General features: G+C 44.3%; 1 protein-coding gene across 1 annotated transcript in view; it reads right to left on the bottom strand.

Moving 5' to 3' along the window:
* The window catches only part of LOC126262253 (sodium- and chloride-dependent glycine transporter 1), a 144,631-nt gene that overhangs the window by 100,204 nt on the left and 21,695 nt on the right, over positions 1-22,732 (bottom strand). Inside the window, exon 3 of the mRNA XM_049958739.1 lies at positions 1-127. Coding sequence (XP_049814696.1) covers positions 1-127 — 127 coding nt within the window. The remainder of the gene's footprint in view (positions 128-22,732) is intronic.

Here is a 22,732-nt window from a genome sequence, read left to right as displayed (position 1 = left end):
CTCCGCCGCTGCGGTAGCACAGGTAGGGAAACCGCCAGACGTTGCCGATGCCAATGGCGTATCCCAGGCAGGAGAGAAGGAACTCTGTCTTACTAGCCCAGTTACCACGGTCCTTTTCGCCATTAGCCTGAAACAGGGAATAAATGCTGTATCAGCGTCACTAAAGAGGGTTTTTCAGTCCGCCTGCAATTACACACTAATGTTAATCATACACATGATGTGAAACGTACAATGCATTCGTCACCAGAATATGAGAAATACACCACTAGTCAAAGGCCACTTACGTGCACAAATTTTTAGCATTGATAGCTGCTAACGTTGAGATTTCTCTTTGACTTCCATTGATCATCAGAGATGTTTTTGTGGGGAAAACATCCACAATAGGATCCACTCAACCTTGTACGGCAAAATGACACGTGAGCCACCGAAGTGTCGTCAGATCGGAAGGGATTAAGCAAGATAGAAGCTACACGACATTTGTAAACCTCCTCCTTCACCGAGGTCGAAAAAATGTCAAGGTCCTGGGTTTAACTTCAAACCTGTGTGCAGCTTATCATGGAGTGAGGACATGTGACACTGTTGATGGTGATTCGCCCTCCCTACCGCTCCTACCTCCTCCTCACACCTCGGTGCTATTCGAGAGGAACAGACTACGTACAGACACCACCTTTCACCCTCTCCTTTCTTTCATCATTAACAGCACAAACACAACATTGCATTAAACGCACATTCGTTACTGTCACCTAGCGAGAAAGTTAAAAATATACGTGTAAGATGCCTAAATGGTGTCAATGAGAAAGATGCGCACCAGATAATGAACCACGAGAGTTAATTGACCTCATTAATCTTCGTAACATACAAGGCAATCGGAATGATTCAAAACAGATGTGGTCGGCTGGAGTGGCCGAGTGGTTCTAGGCGCTACAGTCTGGAACCGCGCGACCGCAACGGTCGCAGGTTCGAATCCTGCCTCGGGCATGGATGTTTGTGATGTCCTTAGGTAGGTTAGGTTTAAGTAGTTCTCAGTTCTAGGGGACTGATGACCTCAGAAGTTAAGTCCCATAGTGCTCAGAGCCAAAACAGGTGTGTAATCTAATATCCTGCTATTCCAGAGATATGGTGTCTGACTTGGAGAAAGAAGGCGATATTATACAGCCTGACTAAAAAGTCAAACAACCAAAAGGAGAGAAGGATACGAAATGAAACTAAAAGGGTCAAGAAGGTAAGCGATGTCGTTTAAGCGATTACAAAAATGGTTTAAATGGCTCTGAGCACTATGGGACTTAACTTCTGACGTCATCAGTCCCCTAGAACTTAGAACTACTTAAACCGAACTAACCTAAGGACATCATACACATCCATGCCCGAGGCAGGATTCGAACCTGCGACCGTAGCGGTCTCGCGGTTCCAGACTGTAGCGCCTAGAACCGCTCGGCCACTTCGGCCGGCAAGCGATTACAAAATCGAGTCAGATTTACAAAGAACTTGGCAGTATGAGCCCTCTTATTAATATGACATTGCACCCTCTCTGGCCTGGATGCGCGGACCGATTCGGTTGGGAAGGATGTCATAAAGCCGTTGAATCTCCTCTGTGGTATGCTGTCTCACAACTTTTGTAACTGGTCCTTGATATACTGGACACTAGTACTGGGACGGAGCTGACATCCGAACTGGTCCCACACTTGTTCTATTGGGGCAGATCTGGGGATCTTGCTGGCCACTGGAGTACTTCAACAACGGGCAGACAGCTTATAGACACACGTGCCGTATGTGGACGAGCAATGTCCTGCTGAAAAATGGCACCGCAGTGGCACCACCATATTGTCGTATCAGAGGTGGCACATGAGGATGTAGGACGTACGTGGCGTACTGTTGTGCCGTCAGAGTTCCCTTAAGCACTGCCAGACGTGACCTGAAGTCATACCCGACAGCTGCAGACAGCATGACGCAATGAGTAACCTTCTCCAAAACATTGGAAGAATGGGGCGTCTCTCCTGGTCGCCGCCATTCTAGCCGACGATGGTGATCCGAGGTAGTGCAACACAGCAATTCATAGCTGAACGTAAAGCGACGCCATTGGTCAACAGTCCATGCTTTTATGTCGCTGCACCACTCCAAGCGCAGCCGCTGGTGTTGTGTTACCGGCGACTACGCATGGGACAGCAATTCACTTGTCTTATTGCTGCTAGTCTGCGATCAATATTGCGGAATGTCCGCTTCTGGTAGCTGAGTGGTCAGCGCCTCGGAATATCATACCTAACGGCCCGGGTTCGATTCCTGGTTGGGTCGGAGATTTTCCCCGCTCAGGGACTGGGTGTTGTGTTGTCCTTATAGTCATCATTTCATCCCCATCGACACGCAAGCCACCGAAGTGGCGTCAACTCGAAAGACTTGCACCAGGCGAACGGTCTACCCGACGGGACGCCCTAGCTACACGGCATTTCCATTTCCAATAGTGCGGAATGACACAGAGTGTTGCAGGGGTCTTTTACCTGTTATCTGATGGCAGGTGCGTCGTCACAGTGATCACTCAACACCTGACTGTTCACGCGCCTTATATACCCTACCAGGCATGGTAGAAACACTAAACACGAACAACACTAATGCGCTTTGGTGGCCATTCTACCTGCCACACAGTAATGCTACTCTAATCATTTACATACCTGCTGATGGCATACGTGTGTACAAAATTATACAGACATCCAAACACGTCTTTTGGGCGCTTCACTGTTTCTGCAGGCAACGTATTTACGTGGCGCTCATGCTACCATGACTGATGGTCTTGGTGTCGTGGCATTTCGTAGCAGGATCCGTTTGGTCCTCACCCGCGAGACCCTTACAGTACAGCTATACGTCGACGATATTCTACGCGCTTTTTATTGGCCTTCGTGACAAGCCATCCTGGGAATACGTTTAAGCAAGATAATGTTGAGCCGCATACGGCGAGAGTTTGTACCGCTTGTCTTCGTGCTCGCCGAACCTTATTACCTTGGCCAGCAAGGTCGCTGGATGTCTCCCTGATTGAGAAGGTCTGAAGCATTATGGGCAAGGCCCTCCAACCAGTTCGGGATTTTGACGATCTAAAGCGACAATTAGACAGAATTTGTCACGATATCCCTCGGGAGGGCATCCAACAACTCTCAAGCAATGCTAAGCCGAATGATTGCTTGCATAAGGACCGAAGGCGGACCGACACGTTACTGACTCGCTCAATTTGTGAAGCTCTATCTCTCGAGTAAATCATGAAGTTTTTTCTGAAATTGTAATCATTTGTTTGTCTCTACATGTACATCACATCTACCGATTTCCGTCCCGTTGAGATAATTCCTCCGTGGTGCGTCGATATTTTTAAGACTTAGAGTGTATTTCTTTCGATATGTAATATTTTAACCTTCTGTAACTGAAGAAGATTCACTTTTCTTGAGGAATAAAACATCATGTTTAATTTGCGTGCACCAAAGGGCGAAAAATTCTTATGTAACCTTTTGACTTTTACGTACTTAATCGAGGACACGAAAACAGCAGGGGGGTGAGGCACCCAGGGCAATACTACTACTACTGCTAATAATACGAGCTATCTCCACAAAGTAAGTTCCGTTTGGTTATATAAAACAAACCTGTACAGATACAGAAAAAATATTTATTGTACAAAAATCTACAACTGTTAAGCTACTTTTCTATACAGCTTCCGCAATTTTGTAGGCACTTGTCATAGCGTGGCACAAGTTTTTGTATGCCTTCTTCATAGAAGGTTGCCGCCTGTGTATTGAACCATGTGGTAACATGTTCTTTCAGCTCGTGTTGACCACCGAGGACTTATTTTAGGTGTTAGAAGATATGAAAGTCGCTAAGCGAGGTCCGGGCTGTACGGAGGATAACCAAACGCGTCCCACCAGTAACCACAGACGGACGTCCACTTCGTTCTTCATCATGTACTTCATCAAGTCCTTCATTGAACAGTCTGACCCATCTTCTAACCATTGAATCACTCATAGCATTTTGTCCGCAAATTCCGCAGATTTGACGATGAATTTCCTTTGGTTTAACTTTCTTTGCATTTAGAAAACGAATGACAGATATGATTTCACACGCGGTGGCATTTTCAGTTACGGCTGACATTATAAAGAAGCACTACAAAGCACACGTCGGCAGCAGCGATCTGAAAATGGCGTACATGTCTTCTCCTTGAGTCAGAGTAATTGCCGCGCATGCTCGGAACTGCGATCGTAGCGCTGCCGTGGATAGAAATAGAAACTGAACTTACTTTGTGGACGACTATCGTAATAGTATGATAATGAAGGCGACGCTCAAATTGCTGGTAGTGATGATGTAGCTCTTCCTTAAAAAAAAAAAAAAATTGCTAATTGCTGTGACTAAAAAACCTGACGCAATGTGCCGAAAACAAAAGACATCTTTGTGTGATACTTCATATGAATACTATCAATAAATTGTATTTGAAAAAAATTCATGTGGCGCAATTAGAATGGAGGCGGATGTATTTGAAAGAGAGCATGATTCACAGTGCAGACAGGCTCAAAAATGGCTCTGAGCACTATGCGACTTAACGTCTGAGGTCATCAGTCGCCTAGAACTTAGAACTAATTAAACCTAACTAACCTAAGGACATCACACACATCCATGCCCGAGGCAGGATTCGAACCTGCGACCGTAGCGAGTGAAGACAGACTTAGGATTGTGTCAAGATGCGTGGTAACCAGATGTAGCACTGCCTTTAATATATGTTTCTACGTAACAGACAGATGGAAATGATCGGACAGTATGGCCCATATCTCAAGAGTTGTTGGGTTATTGGACATATAATTTACGAACTTTTCTTCCAATTATGACCAGTGCTATCTCTTGTAGGAATATGTGACACTTTTTTAAAAACCGTGTATTTTTCACATTCTTCCCACCATCTAGCTCCCAACTAGCTTACCAGTCTGTTTACGAACGTTGTAGAACACATCCTTTTATACACTGAGGTGACAAAAAAATTAGGGGACAGCGATACACACATACGCAAGATATAAAAGAGCGGCGCTTTGGCGCAGCTGTCATTTGTACTCAGGTGATTCGTGCCAAACGGTCTCCGACGTGATTACGGCCGCACGACAGGAATTAACAGACTTTGAACGCGGATTGGTAGTTGGAGCTAGAAGCATGGGACATTCCACTTCGGAAATCGTTAGGGAATTCAATATTCCGAGATCCACAGTGTCGAGAGTGTGCCAAGAATACCAAATTTCAGGCATTACTTCTCACCCCGGATAAAGCAGCGACCGACAGCCTTCGCTTAACGACCAAGAGCAGCGGCGTTTGCGTCGAGTTGCCAGTGCTAGCGGACAAGGAACACCGCGTGAAATAACTGCAAAAACAAATGTGGGACGTACGACGAACGTGTATGTTAGGCAGTGCGGCGATATTTGGCGTTAATGGGCTGTGGCATCAGAAAATCGACTCGAGTTCCTTTGCTAACAGGACGACAAACCGGGCAGCGGCTCTCCTGGGCTCGTCATCGAATCATTTGGAACCTAGGCGACTGGAAGACTGTAGCTCGATCGAACGAGTCCGATTTCAGTTGTTAAGAGCTAATGGTAGTGCTCGAGCTTGTCGCAGACCCCACGAAGCCATGGACCTGAGTTGCCAGCAAGGCACTGTGCAAGCTGATGGTGTCTCCGTAATGGTGTGGGCTGTGCTTACATGGAATGAACTGGATCCTCTGGTGCAACTGAATAATTTGTCAACTGGAAATAGATTATGTTCTGCTACTTGGAGACCATTTGCAGCTATTCATGAAATTCAAGTTCGCAAGCAACGGTTGAAATGTCACCGGGCTACAATTGCTTGGTTTGAAGAGCATTCTGGATATGGCCCCCAGATCGTCCGACATGAATCCCTTCGAATATTTATGGGACATAATCGAGAGGTTAGTTGGTGCACAACATCCTGCACCGGCAACACTTTCTCAATTATGGAGGACTATAAAGGCAGCATGGCTCAGTATTTCAGCAGGGCACTATCAAGAACGTGTTGAGTCCTTGCCACGCCTAGTTGCTGCACTACATCTACATCTACATTTATACTCCGCAAGCCACCCAACGGTGTGTGGCGGAGGGCACTTTACGTGCCACTGTCATTACCTCCCTTTCCTGTTCCAGTCGCGTATGGTTCGCGGGAAGAACGACTGTCTGAAAGCCTCCGTGCGCGCTCTAATCTATCTAATTTTACATTCGTGATCTCCTCGGGAGGTATAAGTAGGGCGAAGCAATATATTCGATACCTCATCCAGAAACGCACCCTCTCGAAACCTGGCGAGCAAGCTACACCGCGATGCAGAGCGCCTCTCTTGCAGAGTCTGCCACTTGAGTTTATTAAACATCTCCGTAACGCTATCACGGTTACCAAATAACCCTGTGACGAAACGCGCCACTCTTCTTTGGATATTCTCTATCTCCTCCGTCAACCCGATCTGGTACGGATCCCACACTGATGAGCAATACTCAAGTATAGGTCGAACGAGTGTTTTGTAAGCCACCTCCTTTGTTGATGGACTACATTTTCTAAGCACTCTCCCAATGAATCTCAACCTGGTACCCGCCTTACCAACAATTAATTTTATATGATCATTCCACTTCAAATCGTTCCGCACGCATACTCCCAGATATTTTACAGAAGTAACTGCTACCAGTGTTTGCTCCGCTATCATATAATCATACAATAAAGGATCCTTCTTTCTATGTATTCGCAATACATTACATTTGTCTATGTTAAGGGTCAGTTGCCACTCCCTGCACCAAGTGCCTATCCGCTGCAGGTCTTCCTGCATTTCGCTACAATTTTCTAATGCTGCAACTTCTCTGTATACTACAGCATCATCCGCGAAAAGCCGCATGGAACTTCCGACGCCGGGCAAAAGGAGATCCGACAGAATATTAGGAGCTATATCATGATTTGTGCCAACTCAGTGTATGCTTGTTGTCATTGTGGCAGTAAAATCGCTCAAAAGGAGTAATGTTCGCCGGAGATGATTCAAAAATTGATCAGTTATATCCGTTGGGGAGGGGTCGCGTCATAAGGATGCAGATAGTTACGTGTTCATGTCTTGGGAGTCTGGCGGCCAGCAACATGTTTCCAGTCATCAACAGTCCAATGTCGGTGTTGATGTGCCCAGGCGAGGCGTAAAGCTTTGTGTCGTGCAGTCATCAACAGTATACGAGTGAGCCTTCGGCTTCGAAAGGCCAAGTCGATGATGCTTCGCTGAATGGTTCGCACGCTGACACTTGTTGATGGTGCAGCACTGAAATCTGCAGCAATTTGCGGAAGGATTGCACTTCTGTCACGCTGAACGATTCTCTTCTGTTGTCGTTGCTCTCGTTCTTGCAGGATCTTTTTTCCGGCCGCAGCGCTGTCGGAGATTTGATCTTTTGCCGAATTCCTGATATTCACTGTACACTCCTGAAATGGCGTACAGGAAAATCTTCACTTCATCGCTACCCCGGAGATGCTGTGTCCCATCCTTCTTGTGCCGAGTATAACATCACGTTAAAACTCACTTATATCTTGATAACCTGCAATTGTAGCAGCAAGACGCAGTCTAACAACTGCACCAGACACTTGTTGTCTTATATAGGCGTTGCCGACCGCAGCGCCATATATATATATATATATATATATATATATATATATATATATATATAGGGTGAGTCACCTAACATTACCGCTGGATATATTTCGTAAACCACATCAAATACTGACGAATCAATTCCACAGACGGAACGTGAGGAGAGGGGCTAGTGTAATTGGTTAATACAAACCATAAAAAAATGAACAGAAGTATGTTTTTTAACACAAACCTACGTTTTTTTAAATGGAACCCCGTTAGTTTTGTTAGCACATCTGAACATATAAACAAATACGTAATCAGTGCCGTTTGTTGGATTGTAAAATGTTAATTACATCCGGAGATATTGTAACCTAAAGTTGACGCTTGAGTACCACTCCTCCGCTGTTCGATCGTGTGTATCGGAGAGCACCGAATTAGGTAGGGATCCAAAGGGAACGGTGATGGACCTTAGGTACAGAAGAGACTGGAACAGCACATTACGTCCACACACTAACACCTTTTTATTGGTCTTTTTCACTGACGCACATGTACATTACCATGAGGGGTGAGGTACACGTACACACATGGTTTCCGTTTTCAATTACGGAGTGGAATAGAGTGTGTCCCGACATGTCAGGCCAATAGATGTTCAATGTGGTGGCCATCATTTGCTGCACACAATTGCAATCTCTGGCGTAATGAATGTCGTACACGCCGCAGTACATCTGGTGTAATGTCGCCGCAGGCTGCCACAATACGTTGTTTCATATCCTCTGGGGTTGTAGGCACATCACGGTACACATTCTCCTTTAACGTAACCCACAGAAAGAAGTCCAGAGGTGTAAGATCAGGAGAACCGGCTGGCCAATTTATGCGTCCTCCACGTCCTATGAAACGCCCGTCGAACATCCTGTCAAGGGTCAGCCTAGTGTTAATTGCGGAATGTGCAGGTGCACCATCATGCTGATACCACATAAGTCGACGCGTTTCCAGTGGGACATTTTCGAGCAACGTTGGCAGATCATTCTGTAGAAACGCGATGTATGTTGTGTTTCTTACAACACGCAACTGAACGTCGGAGGTTTCAAGCGTCAACTTTAGGTTACAATATCTCCGGATGTAATTAACATTTTACAATGCAACAAACGGCACTGATTACGTATTTGTTTATATGTTCAGATGTGCTAACAAAAGTAACGTGGTTCCATTTAAAAAAAACGTAGGTTTTTGTTAAAAAACATACTTCCGTGCATTTTTGTATGGTTTGTATTAAACAATTACACTAGCCCCTCTCCTCACTTCCGGTCTGTGGAATCGGTTCGTCAGTATTTGATGTGGTTTACGAAATATATCCAGCGGTAACGTTAGGTGACTCACCCTGTATATATATATGCTGTCATTCAAAATTGACCTTCAACGATTAATTAATTAAAGAATTAATTTAATATGACAAGTGATTGGCGGATTTATCTGACCAATTATGAAAGCACCCCGCGCAGGCAGACCGGAAAGAGTTAGGACAGCCCAGGAGGAGTCTATGACAAGACGGGTAAAATATGTCTATTGTGTGTCGTTATTTCTAATACATCGATTTTTCCTGATGTCGACTGAGACAGGCAAAGATATTGGCACATTGCTCCAGCCTAGAGGGCACGAGCCGCGGAAGCCAGTCTAACGTTGGAAGTGAGATTTCATGGACGGTGACGGGCTGCTGGAGCGAACCGAGGGCACGCTGCGATCGTGCGAGCTTTGGGGAACGGCGTTGTGTGCACGCCCGCAGCGGAGGACAGCGCGAGGAGCGACGGGAGGCCGCTGTCAAACGGAAGCGCTTGCGGCACGCCGAGTAGGTCTGTTGGCGCAGGGCTTGTTGCTGTGGCACCAGGTTTGGTGCCGAGGTTGTGATAAAGGCTCGGGGTGCGCCTTGCTTGTGCAGCTGCGGTTAGCATTCCCGAACTTTATAAAGGGTTCCTTGACTTTCGTTCAGCTCAGAGTAACCTTGCTCTCTTGCTCTGTGTTTAAGACTTAATTCTACTGTGGGCTGTGAAGGGGAGGGAAGCGCGAAGGCAAATGTGTGCTTTGGTTTTCCATGCTTAGGCTGGAATTGAAATTTTGAAAACACTGATGAGACTGAGTTTCTGTGTTAAACGCAATTGTGTGCAGAGTGTCTTTCGTCAAGGTGGCCTTGTGACAAACCGGCAATTGAATTATGCTGAATCTAGCTGCATCATTTTTCTGCCTGTTATAGAGATTTCTGTGATTTACTCAGCTTCTGAAATTACCTTGTACAGTGTGGGGCATCAATGGCAATTGAAAAAGGTGACGTAGAACTGCCCGTTTCACTGTTTGTAAGCTGTATGAAAGTATGGCTTGCACTGTATGAATACCACTTGGTTAATGCTGTGTTATATTTCTTGTGAATGTTGGATTTAATTGTTTCTTGCACTGGCCAGTTACGCCAGTTTGTGTTCAACAAATATCTGCTTATTAATACACATACTACTAGTCGTTCTTGGGCGTTCTCTCAGGAAACCACGCCTTGTATTGTAAGTAAGTTAACTCCTGGGCAGTAGGAGTCATTTGTTTAATGTTTTGTTATTTTGTTTTTAAATACTTAATCTGATTGTTTCTTTTACTGCTCGGTTACAGCTTATTAGCTGGTAGTTAGTAACGGCCGCTTGCTTAAGGCTGTGTTATTTGCTTTAAATTTTTAATCTGAATGCTTAATTGGAGAGTCACGGCTGCTTACTTGATATTATGAGGTTTTCTATCAATGATTAATTACTTCTCAACTGATCGTAAATGACCGTTTGGATACAGAATTCTAACAAAATAATTTGCAAGGTTACGTTGCGTTGAAGTTGAGTCAGATCTTCGGAATTAGTGGACTTCAATTCTTTGAAAAAGAGCAACTGGCTCGAACTTCTTGGAGATAAGGAAATTAATACAAATCATTTTAGTAACATGTTTTTTTTAACGCACCAGCTCTAATTGTACTGTTCTTTGGAATTAACTATCGTGACGTATTGTTTTATCGAAAGAAATGTTTCAAAAATGTATGTCTTTTCCTGTATTGCTCCAGTACTGATGTATGTACTGTGTGCTCTGGTGTTAAAATAAATTTTGAAAAAAGGTCAGTGGGAGCACTGCGTCCAAGCAAATCAGCTCCAAGGTTAAGTATCACCCAGCCCCCCCCCCCCCTTCCTCCCTCTCCTCTCCCTGTTCATTCTTACTGGGAGAGTTTAAGTTTTTTTAAATTAAAAGTGAGTTAATGTTTAACTTTGCCTGGAGAAACGTTTATCCGCAGTCTAGTACTGCTATCAAGGTTCTGAACATATGTGAATCGTAATTCTCATTTAAGAAACTAATTTGAAGTTTTATGCTGACTAGTGCAACAATTACCGCTGAAGACACCTAGAAACAGATATTGTATATTGATTTGTGAATGCCACTGTGCTCGAGAAGTTATAATCAGACCCCGAGATCGTTACTGAAGTTAATGCTTTCAAACTGGCTCTCGGGTAGGGTTCATTGTGAATATGTATTTTCTTCGTTTTCGTTTGAATTAAAAAATGACGTGACAACCATATTTGAGGACTGTATTGTAGTATTCCCAACTACTGCTCCAAAATTCACAATCTGTTGATTAAACATTAGGAGTCGCGACCGATGGAGAAGAAATCGAATGGGGTAAACGAGACAGCTTGAGAAGACACGAGGTAAGTAATACTTCTCCCGATGCTCTAGGGATGAGTCAGGTGAAAACTGCTGGGACTCTGGGGTTAGGCCCACATAGCACCGTACACGCAACCTTTCGCAAACTACAACTTGTACGGTTAGTGCCCGCATCTCGTGGTCGTGCGGTAGCGTTCTTGCTTCCCATGCCCGGGTTCCCGGGTTCGATTCCCGGCGAGGTCAGGGATTTTCTCTGCCTCGTGATGGCTGGGTGTTGTGTGATGTCCTTAGGTTAGTTAGGTTTAAGTAGTTCTAAGTTCTAGGGGAATGATGACCATAGATGTTAAGTCCCATAGTGCTCAGAGCCATTTGTACGGTTAGTATTTCCGACGCAACAATGCATCAAGAGAAACATTTCTTCTCCTTTCAATTTTACAATTGATCAGTTAAAAAGTATATCACCAAATGTTGTTTACGTAGCCTGTACAACATATTTTGAACCTCAGATAACGTTTTGTATCGCACTTTCTTTTTTCTAATTATTTCAAATTTTTCAGTGCTACTCTGTGCATACATTATGGTGTTCTTCGTTTCTCCGCAAAGCAAAAATCTTCATAAAGCCGATGACGAAATCTAACTGTGTTTTCATTTCTTTCCTGTTTCACAGACACTGTCGTGGAGATGTTGCGAGTTAATCATTCCCATTTGGATATCTTGACACACATGCTCTTTACTTAAGTAGCTGGTACTTGCTTTCCATCGTCAGCCATTTACATACTCTGTTAGATAAAGGCTTCTTCAACATTTTCACATCATCATATGCATGATGATCTGCTATAAATGTTCGTGTTACACCTGCGTGTTTACCAGTAGCAAGTACACACTTTCCATTAGACCGTTGTTCTGCCTTTTCTCATCACTCAGAATCCAGTGGAGATGTTCCTCTGTCCATCGATCATCCATTCGTCTGGCTACATGTTAGATCCATCATTGCACTACCATTAAAGACATCATAACGCCCTTCACTCCAGCTTGTTCCCTGATCGTTTTGTTTGACTGCCCATCTATCATAGTAGTTTCCAATATAAATATAAAAATTCTTCTGTTTATATCTTTTGCATTTCATCCAGTCATTTTCTTCCACTACCATAAATTACTGTACTAGTTCAACGACTGCATTGTTAATGTGTACAGTTTTCGTTTTGAGGTGTTGCTTGTATTTCAATAAAACCCTTCTGGGTATGTGACCACTTAATACACGATAAAACAAGGAGAGTTTCAGCTGTTACTGCAGGCTGCCTTCTTCAGGGTGACTGCTGTCTACTGGATCAGAAATAACTTTGGTAGTTTATCATGTTTGCAGTCAGGAGGATTTTACTGAAATGGATTCCTGACACGAAAGTAACTTATGTTACTTGTATGTTGTTTTACTGTCACTGTAATTAATTTTGAGACCTGTTATCGAAGTCGCTCCTTTAGGTTTTTCCCTTAGTCGTAAAAGTTTATATAGAATGTTGTTGTTGTTCTTGTGGTCTTCAGTCCATAGACTGGTTTGATGCAGCTGTCCATGCTACTCTATCCTGTGCAAGCTTCTTCATCTCCCAGTACCTACTGCAACCTACATCCTTCTGAATCTGTTTAGTGTATTCATCTCTTGGTCTCCCTCTACGATTTTTACCCTCCACGCTGCCCTACCATACTAAATTGGTGGTCCCTTCATGCCTCAGAATATGCCCTACCAACCGATCCCTTCTTCTAGTCAAGTTGCGCCACAAATTTCTCTTCTCTCCGATTCTATTCAATACCTCCTCATTAGTTATGTGATCTACCCATCTATTCTTCAGCATTCTTCTGTATATAGAATAGAGGAAAAAAATACATGGTCATCAGCAAAACAAATGTGGTTCAGGCGTGTTACATTCTCCTCTTCGTTTTCTATGGATCTGAAAAAGTCGTGTAGAACTGTTGAGAAACTGATTGATACTATGCCAAATGTGAAAGAAAGAGTTAATCAAGCGAAAGCATGCGTGTTTAGTGTTGTTACCTGGCGTATTAATGTAAATAACGAGCATGAACAGCGTCAGATGTTGAGTGATCTCTGTGAAGGACACGCAGATGCTGCGAACTGTTGTGAGTCAGCGTGATTAGCAAATGACAAATTTTGAAACGGGCCACATTGTGGGTATCTATTGGACGAGCTTGTCGGATCTTCCAATATGCAGATTTGTGGGGCATTCGGAGGTTATACTGATCCAGTGGTGGACTGCATGCGAACGTGAGGGGAGGCATACTCGTCTTAAAGGTTCTGGCCGACCACGTCTCACCAACATAATGGAGAATCGCCATATTTTGCATCAAGTACGTTGTAACCCCTTCAGATATGTGCTGCCATCCGAGAACAAGTATTGGACTCTCTGGGACATTTTGCCATGTCACCACTCACCATTGGTCGAAGGCGAGCAGCAGTAGGACTAGGGGATTACTGTCCCATGGATAGGCTGCCGTTAACAGCTCACGGGGATTGGTGCCGTGATTGAGCAACATGGACTGCTGATGAATAGCGATGGACTGTGTTCCGCGAGGTATCGCGGTTCTGCACTACCCTGCATAGCCACTGTTGGCGAGCATGTTAACGACCTGAGGAGTGGTCCATTTTTCCAATGTTTTATAGAGGCACAGCGCCGTTACTTTTGGCATCATGGTGCCGAGAGCAGTGGAGAACGACTTCAGGACACGGCTGGTAAAGATTGAGGAAACTCTAATGGTACAGCGGCGCCTCACTAACATCTGCTCCCTCATGTGTCATGCCTCATGTGCTAATATCGTGGTGCCATTCAATAGGACAGTGCTTGTCCATACATGGCACTTGTCTGTAAGAACTTGAAACTTCTTTATTTAAATGAGTGTGTCTGTACTTAAATTGCAGAATGACTGAGAAGATGAAACTTCCACATTATTTGATTCTGAAACAGCTGAGTAAAACTGAACGTACTGAGCCTACTTTCTCTTTACTCTTTCTTAACATGTCAACACTGACCTACAATATTCTAGAGCAACGCTATCTGACTGCTCAAAATATTACAGCCTGACTTCAAATAATTATTTCAAAAGAATAGCCCTGACTAAAAAGAAATCTTAACAATAACCTATACATTTCATTAAGCACTTACCTCACACAAATCTTCATTACGCCAACTACTGCAATACAGCCAGCGTCAATACTGCCAGTTAAATGAAAGATTCTAACCACGAAAGCCACTAACTACTAATAGGCATGTGGTTAGCAAAGGAAAGATTTTGTTGCAGACCAAATAATGCATTTTTTACCTTAATAATGTGACATCCAGTTCAAACACAAATATAAATCGTCATTGACATCTAGTACAAAGGCATACAGGGTGTTACAAATAGGTACGGCCAAACTTTCAGGAAACATTCCTCACACACAAATAAAGAAAAGATGTTATGTGGACATGTGTCCGGGAACGCTTAATTTCCATGTTAGAGCTCATTTTAGCTTCGTCAGTATGTACTGTACTTCCTCGATTCACCGCCAGTTGGCCCAATTGAAGGAAGGTAATGTTGACTTCGGTGCTAGTGTTGACATGCGACTCATTGCTCTACAGTACTAGCATCAAGCACATCGGTACGTAGCATGAACAGGTTAGTGTTCATCACGAACGTGGTTTTCCAGTCAGTGCAATGTTTACAAATGCGGAGTTGGTAGATGCCCATTTGCTGTATGGAGTAGCACGGGGCAATATCCGTGGCGCGGTACGTTTGTATCGAGACAGATTTCCAGAACGAAGGTGTCCCGACAGGAAGACGTTCAAAGCAATTGATTGGCGTCTTAGGGAGCACGGAACATTCCAGCCTATGACTCGCGACTGGGGAAGACCTAGAACGACGAGGACACCCGCAATGGACGAGGCAATTCTTCGTGCAGTTGACGATAACCCTAATGTCAGCGTCAGAGAAGTTGCTGCTGTACAAGGTAACGTTGACCACGTCACTGTATGGAGAGTGCTACGGGAGAACCAGTTGTTTCCGTACCATGTGCAGAGTGTGCAGGCACTATCAGTAGCTGATTGGCCTCCACAGGTACACTTCTGCGAATGGTTCATCCAACAATGTGTCAATCCTCATTTCAGCGCAAATGTTCTCTTTACGGATGAGGCTTCATCCAAGGTGATCAAATTGTAAATTTTCACAATCAACATGTGTGGGCTGACGAGAATCCGCACGCAATTGTGCAATCACGTCATCAACACAGATTTTCTGTGAACGTTTGGGCAGGCATTGTTGGTGATGTCTTGATTGGACCCCGTGTTCTTCCACCTACGCTCAATGGACCACGTTATGATTTCATACGGGATACTCTACCTGTGCTGCTAGAACACGCACCTTTACAAGTACGACACAACATGTGGTTCATGCACGATGGAGCTCCTGCACATTTCAGTCGAAGTGTTCGTACGCTTCTCAACAACAGATTCGGTGACCGATGGATTGGTAGAGGCGGACCAATTCCATGGGCTCCACGATCTCCTGACCTCAACCCTCTTGACTTTCATTTATGGGGGCATTTGAAAGCTCTTGTCTACGCAACCCCGGTACCAAATGTAGAGACTCTTCGTGCTCGTATTGTGGACGGCTGTGTTACAATACGCCATTCTCCAGGGCTGCATCAGCGCATCAGGGATTCCATGCGACGGAGGGTGGATGCATGTATCCTCGCTAACGGAGGATATTTTGAACATTTCCTGTAACAGAGTGTTTGAAGTCACGCTGGTACGTTTTGTTGCTGTGTGTTTCCATTCCATGATTAATGTGATTTGAAGAGAAGTAATAAAATGAGCTCTAACATGGAAAGTAAGCGTTTCCGGACACATGTCCACATAACATATTTTCTTTCTTTGTGTGTGAGGAATGTTTCCTGAAAGTTTGGCCGTACCTTTTTGTAACACCCTGTATAATCATGAATAATATTCAATCTCCAAGTCGAACATTTACAGATCGTTAGCCTACGCTAACACTTCAGGCCTCTACCCCCCATCAATGCTAACTTCTCACATCTAACATCCATCACTGCTGGCTGTTCACCTACAACTGCACAACAGCATTACTGCATTTACTAGGCAATCTTGTATTTTAATAACCGTTTAAATTTTGTCGATTTGTTTGCGCTCTCTGTAGATTAGTTCAGACGTTCTTTGCAAAACAGTTTTTAGCATGGATAGGGACTGCAACTGCTGTGTTCGGATGCAGGCTGAGTTGGCATCCCTTGGCTCCCAGCTTCAGGCAGTGTTGGCTTCGGTCACACAGCTTGAGGCTGTTGCCAATGGGCATCACTGTGGGGGTCCGGATGGGGGTTTGTCGGGGACGGCCAGCTCGTCCCACGCATCCCCCGATCGGACTACGACTGTGGTTGCCCGGGATACTGCCCGCATTGAGGCTGATCCCTCACCTGTGGTAGAGTGGGAGGTCGTCTCAAGGTGTGGCAGGGGGCGAAAGACATTGCGGAGGGCTGAGCGGAAGGCCTCTCCAGTTTGTCTGACGAACCGGTTTCAGGCTCTGTCTCAGGCTGATACTGATCTTCGGCCTGACATGGCTGCTTGTCCTGTTCCAGAGGTTGCCCCTCAGTCTGCAAGATCCGGGCGGTCGCAGAGGGTGGGCTTACTGGTAGTTGGGAGCTCCAACGTCAGGCGCGTAATGGGGCCCCTTAGGGAAATGGCAGCAAGAGAGGGGAAGAAAACCAATGTGCACTCCGTGTGCATACCGGGGGGAGTCATTCCAGATGTGGAAAGGGTCCTTCTGGATGCCATGAAGGGTACAGGGTGCACCCATCTGCAGGTGGTCGCTCATGTCGGCACCAATGATGTGTGTCGCTATGGATCGGAGGAAATCCTCTCTGGCTTCCGGCGGCTATCTGATTTGGTGAAGACTGCCAGTCTCGCTAGCGGGATGAAAGCAGAGCTCACCATCTGCAGCATCGTCGACAGGACTGACTGCGGACCTTTGGTACAGAGCCGAGTGGAGGGTCTGAATCAGAGGCTGAGACGGTTCTGCGACCATGTGGGCTGCAGATTCCTCGACTTGCGCCATAGGGTGGTGGGGTTTCGGGTTCCGCTGGATAGGAGTCCACTACACGCAACAAGCGGCTACACGGGTAGCAGGGGTTGTGTGGCGTGGGCTGGGCGGTTTTTTAGGTTAGATGGCCTTGGGCAAGTACAGAAAGGGCAACAGCCTCAACGGGTGCGGGGCAAAGTCAGGACATGCGGGGACCAAGCAGCAATCGGTGTTGTAATTGTCAACTGTCGAAGCTGCGTTGGTAAAGTACCGGAACTTCAAGCGCTGATAGAAAGCACCGAAGCTGAAATCGTTATAGGTACAGAAAGCTGGCTTAAGCCAGAGATAAATTCTGCCGAAATTTTTACAAAGGTACAGACGGTGTTTAGGAAGGATAGATTGCATGCAACCGGTGGTGGAGTGTTCGTCGCTGTTAGTAGTAGTTTATCCTGTAGTGAAGTAGAAGTGGATAGTTCGTGTGAATTATTATGGGTGGAGGTTACACTTAACAACCGAGCTAGGTTAATAATTGGCTCCTTTTACCGACCTCCCGACTCAGCAGCGTTAGTGGCAGAACAACTGAGAGAAAATTTGGAATACATTTCACACAAATTTCCTCAGCATGTTATAGTCTTAGGTGGAGATTTAAATTTACCAGATATAGACTGGGACACTCAGATGTTTAGGACGGGTGGTAGGGACAGAGCATCGAGTGACATTATACTGAGTGCACTATCCGAAAATTACCTCGAGCAATTAAACAGAGAACCGACTCGTGGAGATAACATCTTGGACCTACTGATAACAAACAGACCCGAACTTTTCGACTCTGTAAGTGCAGAACAGGGAATCAGTGATCATAAGGCCGTTGCAGCATCCCTGAATATGGAAGTTAATAGGAATATAAAAAAAAGGGAGGAAGGTTTATCTGTCTAGCAAGAGTAATAGAAGGCAGATTTCAGACTACCTAACAGATCAAAACGAAAATTTCTGTTCAGACACTGACAATGTTGAGTGTTTATGGAAAAAGTTCAAGGCAATCGTAAAATGCGTTTTAGACAGGCACGTGCCGAGTAAAACTGTGAGGGACGGGAAAAACCCACCGTGGTACAACAACGAAGTTAGGAAACTACTGCGAAAGCAAAGAGAGCTTCACTCCAAGTTTAAACGCAGCCAAAACCTCTCGGACAAACAGAAGCTAAGCGATGTCAAAGTTAGCGTAAGGAGGGCTATACGAGAAGCGTTCAGTGAATTCGAAAGTAAAATTCTATGTACCGACTTGACAGAAAATCCTAGGAAGTTCTGGTCTTACGTTAAATCAGTAAGTGGCTCGAAACAGCATATCCAGACACTCCGGGATGATGATGGCATTGAAACAGAGGATGACACGCGTAAAGCTGAAATACTAAACACCTTTTTCCAAAGCTGTTTCACAGAGGAAGACCGCACTGCAGTTCCTTCTCTAAATCCTCGCACAAACGAAAAAATGGCTGACATCGAAATAAGTGTCCAAGGAATAGAAAAGCAACTGGAATCACTCAACAGAGGAAAGTCCACTGGTCCTGACGGGATACCAATTCGATTCTACACAGAGTACGCGAAAGAACTTGCCCCCCTTCTAACAGCCGTGTACCGCAAGTCTCTAGAGGAACGGAGGGTTCCAAATGATTGGAAAAGAGCACAGGTAGTCCCAGTCTTCAAGAAGGGTCGTCGAGCAGATGCGCAAAACTATAGACCTATATCTCTGACGTCGATCTGTTGTAGAATTTTAGAACATGTTTTTTGCTCGAGTATCATGTCGTTTTTGGAAACCCAGAATCTACTATGTAGGAATCAACATGGATTCCGGAAACAGCGATCGTGTGAGACCCAACTCGCGTTATTTGTTCATGAGACCCAGAAAATATTAGATACAGGCTCCCAGGTAGATGCTATTTTTCTTGACTTCCGGAAGGCGTTCGATACAGTTCCGCACTGTCGCCTGATAAACAAAGTAAGAGCCTACGGAATATCAGACCAGCTGTGTGGCTGGATTAAAGAGTTTTTAGCAAACAGAACACAGCATGTTGTTATCAATGGAGAGACGTCTACAGACGTTAAAGTAACCTCTGGCGTGCCACAGGGGAGTGTTATGGGACCATTGCTTTTCACAATATATATAAATGACCTAGTAGATAGTGTCGGAAGTTCCATGCGGCTTTTCGCGGATGATGCTGTAGTATACAGAGAAGTTGCAGCATTAGAAAATTGTAGCGAAATGCAGGAAGATCTGCAGCGGATAGGCACTTGGTGCAGGGAGTGGCAACTGTCCCTTAACATAGACAAATGTAATGTATTGCGTATACATAGAAAGAAGGATCTTTTATTGTATGATTATATGATAGCGGAACAAACACTGGTAGCAGTTACTTCTGTAAAATATCTGGGAGTATGCGTGCGGAACGATTTGAAGTGGAATGATCATATAAAATTAATTGTTGGTAAGGCGGGTACCAGGTTGAGATTCATTGGGAGAGTGCTTAGAAAATGTAGTCCATCAACAAAGGAGGTGGCTTACAAAACACTCGTTCGACCTATACTTGAGTATTGCTCATCAGTGTGGGATCCGTACCAGATCGGGTTGACGGAGGAGATAGAGAATATCCAAAGAAGAGTGGCGCGTTTCGTCACAGGGTTATTTGGTAACCGTGATAGCGTTACGGAGATGTTTAATAAACTCAAGTGGCAGACTCTGCAAGAGAGGCGCTCTGCATCGCGGTGTAGCTTGCTCGCCAGGTTTCGAGAGGGTGCGTTTCTGGATGAGGTATCGAATATATTGCTTCGCCCTACTTATACCTCCCGAGGAGATCACGAATGTAAAATTAGAGAGATTAGAGCGCGCACGGAGGCTTTCAGACAGTCGTTCTTCCCGCGAACCATACGCGACTGGAACAGGAAAGGGAGGTAATGACAGTGGCACGTAAAGTGCCCTCCGCCACACACCGTCGGGTGGCTTGCGGAGTATAAATGTAGATGTAGATGTAGAACAGTACTGCCATCACTGCTGGCGGCTAAGTTCCAACTGCCCAACACTACTGGCGATTAACTTCCAACGACTCCAACCAGCCACAGAGTCTTTTACAAAGAAAGAGCAGTCAGAGATCCAATGCAAAGCGCTACATAGCGCTGCCAATCACAGAAGCAGCCCACTTACATAACCCCCCACCTGCTCCCCACAAAAAATTATTAATTATATTGGGCAGTGACCTGGATTAATTTGTTAAAATTTGTATGTTAACAATATCACATAAATCAAATGCATGCAATTATTAATGCACTGTTAGCCAAAAGCAAATATTTTCCTCAGTCCCTAAAGACAGTCCTAATCATATATCAGAGTAGTAGTCTATGACAGTTTTATGCACAAAATCTGAACAGTCTTTAGGGGCTGTGAAGACAATATTTTCTTTTGACCAACAGTGCATTAATAATTGTGTGCATCTGATCTATTTGATATTGTTAATATAAAAAATTTAACAAATTGGTCCTGGCCACTGCACAATATAATTAGTAAAATTTTTTTGTGGGGAGCAGGGGGGCTATGTAAGTGGACTGTTTCTGTGATTGGCAGCGCTGTGTAGCGCTTTTCATTGGATCTCTGTCTGCTCTTGGTTTGTAGGAGACTCTGTGGCTGGTTGGACTCGTTGTTGGAAGTTAATCGCCAGTAGTGTTGGGCAGTTGGATGTTAGTCGCCAGCAGTGATGGAAGTACTGTTGGGCAGTTGGAGGAGAACAGCCAGCAGCGATGGATGTTAGATGTGATAAGTTAGCATTGATGGAGGGTAGAGGTCTGAAGTGTTAGCGTAGGCTAACGATCGGTACATGTTCGACTTGGAGATTGAATATTATTCATGATTACCTTTGTACTAGATGTCAATGACGATTTAAATTTGTGTTTGAACGGGATGTCATATTATTAACGTAAAAAATACAGTATTTGGTTTGCAACAAAATCTTTCCTTTACTAACCACATCCCTGTTAGTAGTTAGTGGACTTAGTAGTTAGAATCTTTTATTTAGCTGGCGGTATTGACGCTCGCTGTATTGCAGTAGTTGGCGTAATGAAGATTTGTGTGAGGTAAGTGCTTAATGAAATGTATAGGTTATTGTTAAGATTTCTTTTTAGTCAGGGCTATTCTTTTGAATTAATTATTTGAAGTCAGGTTGTAATTTTTTCAGCAGTCAGATTGCGTTGCGTTAGAATATTGTGGGTCACTGTTGACATGATAAGAAAAAGTAAAGAGAAATTAGGCTCAGTACGTTCAGTTTTACTCAGCTGTTTCAGAATCAAATAACGTGGAAGTCTCATCTTCCCAATCATTCTGCAATTTAAGTACAGACACACTCACATAAATAAAGAAGTTTCAGATCCCAGGTCTGTTCCCGATAAAATATCTGCGGGACCGGCTCGGACGTCAACTCCACTCCTCTGCCAATATCCAGGATACCAAGGGCCAATTACTACAGTTCTGGGTTAGCATTCCTCAGGAGAAGAAACAATAGGTTTATGACGCGCTTCCCAACCGAAGCAGTGCATGCGTTGAGACCAGGGGAGGTGCAATGTCGTACTGAATGGGGTAATACTGCTAAGTTCTTTGTAAATTCGACTCGATTCTGTAATTTCTGAAATATCATGTAACCCTCTACCCTTCCGCGTGCTTCGCATTTTTGTCAGGCAATGTATTATTGGTTTGTTTCTTCTTGTATTTTTCATGGACATATTTGATACTTTTTGTATTATTCATTTATGCCGTTGGGCATCACTCGTTGATAATAAACTGTGGACATGATATAACAAGTGTGAAGAGATATGCAAATTCAGAGAGTCAGCTAAAGCGCTGAGCAGTGCAAAAGAACGCATGTCTTTCAAACTACATGTATTTACATAAGACACAAAAAAGACTAACATAATATACGATATTAAGAGGAAATATGCGATCCAGTGTTGCAGAAAGTTGGAGTTGTGACGATTATAATGAGCGAGGCATAATAAGGGAAGAATGTCGAAGTGTTATCTTATCGGTTGAGGATGGTTAACGATGTGTTTTTTTTTCCTACACTCTTTTGGTTCTGTTTTTTGTTTTCTTTGTCAATTGCTTGATTTCAAAGTAGTACTTACACCCATTGCTTAACTGATTTTTTTTCGATTTATTCCAATTGTCCTCTTTCGATACAAGTAGAATTCTTTTCGTTGCCTGTGCTATATCTGCTTCTTATGTCCTGTTTGCTTCGTCCGTCACGCATTATTTTGCTTCTAAGGCAGCAGAATTCCTTCAGTTTGTCTAACAACTTGGCCCTAATTTTAATGCTAAGTTTGTCGCTAATCTCACTTTCGTTGTTCCTTAAC

This window comes from Schistocerca nitens, chromosome 6 (genome assembly GCF_023898315.1).
Source record: "Schistocerca nitens isolate TAMUIC-IGC-003100 chromosome 6, iqSchNite1.1, whole genome shotgun sequence".
Taxonomy (NCBI): domain Eukaryota; kingdom Metazoa; phylum Arthropoda; class Insecta; order Orthoptera; family Acrididae; genus Schistocerca; species Schistocerca nitens.
Note: the sequence above shows the minus strand (reverse complement) of the source record. Positions and strands in the feature narration are given on the sequence as shown.